At 38.7% G+C, this 5,276-nt stretch overlaps 1 protein-coding gene across 4 annotated transcripts in view; it reads left to right on the top strand.

Moving 5' to 3' along the window:
• The first annotated feature begins 2,092 nt into the window (after window positions 1-2,092).
• Window positions 2,093-5,276, top strand: part of TBC1D7 (TBC1 domain family, member 7) — a 17,511-nt gene continuing 14,327 nt past the window's right edge. Inside the window, exons 1-2 of one of the 4 annotated variants that reach the window (XM_010000935.1) lie at window positions 2,093-2,207; window positions 2,928-3,008. In XM_010000935.1, the coding sequence (XP_009999237.1) occupies window positions 2,093-2,207; window positions 2,928-3,008 (196 nt within the window). The remainder of the gene's footprint in view (window positions 2,208-2,927; window positions 3,009-5,276) is intronic. The other 3 variants (XM_010000936.1, XM_010000938.1, XM_010000937.1) reach the window with 3 other exon arrangements.

Here is a 5,276-nt window from a genome sequence, read left to right as displayed (position 1 = left end):
TCCGCAAGCCCCCCGGCCTGGCCCGCTCCGTCCCCCGCGGGGGCTGCCGTGGGGACCCTCTGCCCGCCGCGTCTCTGTGTGTGTGTGGGGAGGCAGGAGGGTGTGAGGGATGGCTGGTGGGTGAGGGGTGGCCTCTCCCTGCCTTGCCCGTGGGACGGGGGGCTCGGGCGGGGGTGTGTGGGGAGAGGGGTGGTCGTCATTGCCGGGGAGCCGGTGGTCCTGCCAGTGATCCTGCCAGTGATCCTGCCACCAAACGTGTCCGTCTTTTCCTTCGGAAACGTGTAACAAAGGCCAGCGTTGCAGCCCCCCAAAGGCCGGGACCTTGGTGGGAAGGGCACCCTGCGGGTGCGTTCATCTTTGAAGGCAGGATGAGTGAATTGTGCTCTTTTTTTTTTTTTTTAATACAGAGCGCTTCCAAACGACTGGCTAGGGGTTTGTTTGCCCCCTTGCTTTTCCCAGTTTATGGATAATAAGTGTAAAGATTGGAACGTTGGTTGTTTCTCTAACATGGAAATACAGCTTAAACCCAGAGGGAGGAAACAATGCTCCTCGCTTTTCCCACTGAGTAAATTAAAAATGCTGCTAGTAGAGTGATAGTTAAAAATTGTTAAAATAGCATTCCTTTCTAATAGCTAATGCTGTTATTTTTCAGATAATACAAACTGTTTCTGTGCTGTGACTCTACTGTCAGCCTTCCACAAATGGCCCGGGCTACATGTTTTCTAAATAGCACATGTTAAATTCAGGTTTCAAAAATTTTAGATGTAGTTGAATGTCTCTATCATCATAACCCTGCTTTTAGCTATGGTTGCATTTTAAATCATAAACGCTCTGATCACTGCACCCTTAAATGCGGAATACATAAATATAACAGTCTCGAGAGTAATATAAATATGTTTTCCTCTGATTTTGAGATAGTAGTTGACCAAGCTGAGACAGTATTAACTCAGTCCTTTGCTGCTTTATATTTTACTGGCTGATCTTGGCCCTCATCATGTGAAGTGCTAAAAATTTGCTTTAAACACAAATAGGCCTAGTGGATGTACACGTTTAAATATTGGCGTTGTTTGCAAAATAGTGACCTTTGTTTATATCTGCAAATATACATGTATAAATATCTGCTTTGCTGCTGGTGTGTGCTTTGGTTCAGCAAGGAGAAGAAAAATTTAACTGGAAAAGATTTTCAGTGCATAATTCATCCATTGCTTCTTACTCAAATTATTTTTCTCCAAATTTTCCTGCTTTCACTAGGTTTAAAAGCTGTTTCTTTTTAGTTCTTTTGGTTACAAAACAGAACTTTCTCGTATTTGCAAGCCTCCAAAGACAGAGAATTGATGTTTAGAAGGCTGAACTGAATTGAAATATCAATTACATTTGTTCTGAAACAAAGTACTCACTGAATTTACCATTTTTCCCAGTATAGGTAGGAGACTTTTTTTAGCACTGGTATAGCAAACTCAAATCTGTGGCTGATACAGCACATGGCAACCATGTGAACATTTAATTTGAAGCTGCAACTGAAGAACAAACCTACATACCTAGCCTTATTTTCTTCTGTCACCTCTGTGCTGCTGAGGCCACCACTGGCTTGACTTTGCTGCTGATTACCTTTTTTGGCGAGTATAAATCCTGATGATTTTACTTTCTGGGTAGCAGTTGTACTTGAGTTTCTGTAGCCAAAATTTTATCAGACTCTTACTTGTATTTTTTATATTGGTTTTGAAGTGTCATGTCACTGTCATGTCAAGACTGAAATGTATCTCCTGCTTCTATTTTTAAAACTTTTTGAAAAAAGTCCTGTAGTATACCCCAGGAATAAAAATTTTAAAAAATAAATTAAAAATCCCTGTATTTTGTTTGGAAATTGAGCATCTTTAGACCTTGTTTGGATCCAGTTATTTTTATCATTGTCTGTGCTAGCATAGGATGAAAAAAAACCTTGGAAAATGCTAATACTCTGTAGGGTTTTTTGATACTATAGAGACGTAAGCAGTCAACTTTTATCAAGTCTGTAATAGTATTTTACTTCAACATAATAGGAATGCATTATTGTAACACTTAAGGGGAATTATTGTTTCTCCAAAGGGAATCCATGATGGCTGATGACTCTCAGCGAAACTTTCGCTCAGTGTATTATGAAAAAGTGGGGTTTCGTGGAGTTGAAGAGAAGAAGTCACTGGAAATTCTGTTAAAAGATGACCGATTGGGCAAGTTGATTTCACTGTTTCCTCTATTACTTCAGTGATTTGGGGCTGGGGAGGGAATTACAGAGAATGTTTAGCTGCTTTGCTTAGTACTCATGTAAGCTTTGCATTTTTTACCACTGATTTTTCAGTTCTTACAAGCAGTCCTTTGAGTTTCAAAGATTTTAAAATCTGATTTTTAAAACTGTTGAAGATATGTCTGCTTGGTTGTTTCTTTTCTTTCTTCTCTCATTCTGTATACCCAAGAAGCTTAAAGTTAATGAAAACAATTTTCATCTGAAAATATATCATACTGTTAATTCAATCTAACTTCAAAACAATGAAGATTTTGTAGCTGTGGTTGGTCTCTGAGGAGTGTCACATCTCTAGCAAAACAGAAGATCAATGTTGTTCCTTTAACAAATTCCTTAATTGTTTTGACATAGCAACACAATTTACAAAATGTCTATAAAAATGGTACAGTTTATTTCTGGTGAAACCTAGGGTAGTTTTATTGGAAATGAAGACAATTAATATGTGTTTTTTCAAAATGGTTGCAGTTTATAGGGCATGTTCTCTTCTCAAGTGATGGAAGTATTTGTTGATAATATGTTGAAAGTGGGGATTTTGATCTCCAGCTAAGGATTTGTCATACTTAGATAGATTAGAGGCTTAAACCTATTTATAATTATATATAAATTTACCATGTTTTTTTTTTTTTCCCTTCTCTTTATTTCTCTACAGATATTGAGAAGCTTTGCACATTTAGTCAAAGGTTTCCTCTCCCATCCATGTATCGTATACTGGTGTGGAAGGTGCTCCTAGGTATAAAACATAACATCCATGATCCTCTGTAGAAATTACTATTTAGGAAGGTGTTTTGTTTTTTTTTTTCCTCTTTTTTTTTTTTTTTTCCTCTCTCTTCAGAGAGTTAATGACTTGGATTATTCTGTACTGCTTTGTCTGCTGATACATATTTAGCCTATTTTTGTATCCACCTAGAGTGTACAGTGACAATTATAAAACAATATTCATGCATACTTGTTGAGAAATTTGGCTGAAGTGTGGATTATAATAAGTTACTGATACCTGATAAGATACTCAGTTCTGTTCCTAAAATAACAGGCAATTAAGCTGAAGTAAAGCTGTGATTAAACTTAAAAAAAAATGGACAAGGTGCGCAATGGATATTTATTCTAAAGAGGAGCACTGCTCAGTCTTGTATCACCAGGGCAGGAAACATGCTGATAACCTGAAATGTTTCATCAGAGAAACATGTTCATTCAGCAGTGCTAGTCTGAAGATTGGCTTGGAAGCCACTGTCTTTTGGTGTCTGTGAACTATCCTACTTCTTTGTCTTTTCGCTGTCCAAAATACATATGTGATACAGATCACATATGTATCTCTTGTATGAACTTTTTTGCATGTGATGGAGAGTCAGAAAGACTGCTGACTCCTATGCCAGACTGAGTATTTTACAAAACAGTTTTTCTGTTTTAGAATGTTTATCTTAGGCTGGAAATGAGCTCAAGTCACGCCAAGGAAGTTTTAGATTAGCTATTAGGAGAAACTTCTTCACTGCAAGGGTAATCTAGCAGTGGAATAGGCTGCCCAAGGAGGTGGCTGAATCTCCATCCCTGGAGGTGTTTAGAAGACATATAGATGTGGTGCTTAGGAGCATATTTTAAGCACTGGAACTGGTAGAGTTAGGTTAATGGTTGGTGGAGCTAAGTTATGGTGGGACTCAATGATCTTAAAGGTCTTTTCCAACCAGAACAATTCTGTGATATGATGTTGAACAGTGTTCAAGTAAATGTCTTCTGTTTCCCTTCTTCTCCATATTGCACTACAGTGTCTGAAGTTTGGAATAATATATTAGAAAGTTATAGTTGAGTTTTAAACAGCCTTTTAATTTTTTTTCTTCTTTTTTTTTTCCTTCCAGTTTTCTGCAAAAAAAATGGTGGCTTCATATTCCTGATTTTTTGTATTTGTAAGCCTTTTGCCTTTTTTTTTTTTTTTTTTTTTTCTGATTTTTTGAAGAGGTTGTAAATGAATGGTGCACAGAACATGCAAGATCTAATTATAAAACTTGAAGTTCTTGGCATTGCTCATTGAACTAACAGAGTAACCCTACTTGGTAAAAGCTTCTGCTGTTAGAGTACTAATTTTAGGATTAAAATTATTATTGAACCCTGGGTCCTGGTGAAGTGATCATCATCCTTTAGAATATTATTATTAAGAAACACAGTGTAGGAGGTTTGGATAAGTGACTTAGTACAAGACCACCTGGAGTACTGTGTCCAGCTCTGGAGCATCCGACTCAGGAAGGACATGGAGCTCTTGAAGCAAATCTAGAGAAAGGGCACAAAGGTGATCCAAGGCTGGAGCACCGCTATTGTGAGACAGGCTGAGAGAGTTGGGGCTGTTCAGCCTGGAGAAGAGAAGGCTCTTGGGGCGACCTTATAGTGGCTTTCCAGTACTTGAAAGGCCTACAGGAAAGCTGTGGAGGGTCCTTTAACAAGGTCATGTAGTGAGAGCTCAAGGGGGAATGGCTTTAAACTGGAAGAGAGTAGATTTAGGTCAGACATTAGGAAGAAATTCTTTCCTGTGAGGGTGGTAAGACACTGGCGTGGGTTTCCCAGAGAAGTAGTGGATGCCCCCTCCCTGAAAGTGTTCAAGGCGAGGTTGGATGGGGCTTTGAGTAACCTGATCTAGTGGGAGGTGTCCCTGCCCATCCATGCAGGGGGGTTGGAACTAGATGATCTTTAAGGTCCCTTCTAACCGAAACTATTTTGTGATCCTTCAGGCAGAGTCATAATAGCAAAATACAGTCTTTGTCAAACTTCTAGCTCACTGCAGAGCCAGTGAGGTATGTTAGACCATTTAAGATAGGTTGATCATATGATAACACAAAACACCTGAATTAACTGTATGGACAAATTACATAATTTTTTAAAAGGATTTTGTATTTTAAACCCAGAATGATTAATTTGAACCATGTATTCTGTTATTCTGTATACTTCCTGGGTGAAGAGAGGTGCAAGAACTTTTCTTCTGCTGCATCTCAGGTGTTAGCACGTGTTAGAAAGGCTG

Source organism: Chaetura pelagica, unplaced genomic scaffold (assembly GCF_000747805.2).
Source record: "Chaetura pelagica isolate M959 unplaced genomic scaffold, ChaPel_1.0 scaffold104, whole genome shotgun sequence".
NCBI lineage: Eukaryota > Metazoa > Chordata > Aves > Apodiformes > Apodidae > Chaetura > Chaetura pelagica.
Note: the sequence above shows the minus strand (reverse complement) of the source record. Positions and strands in the feature narration are given on the sequence as shown.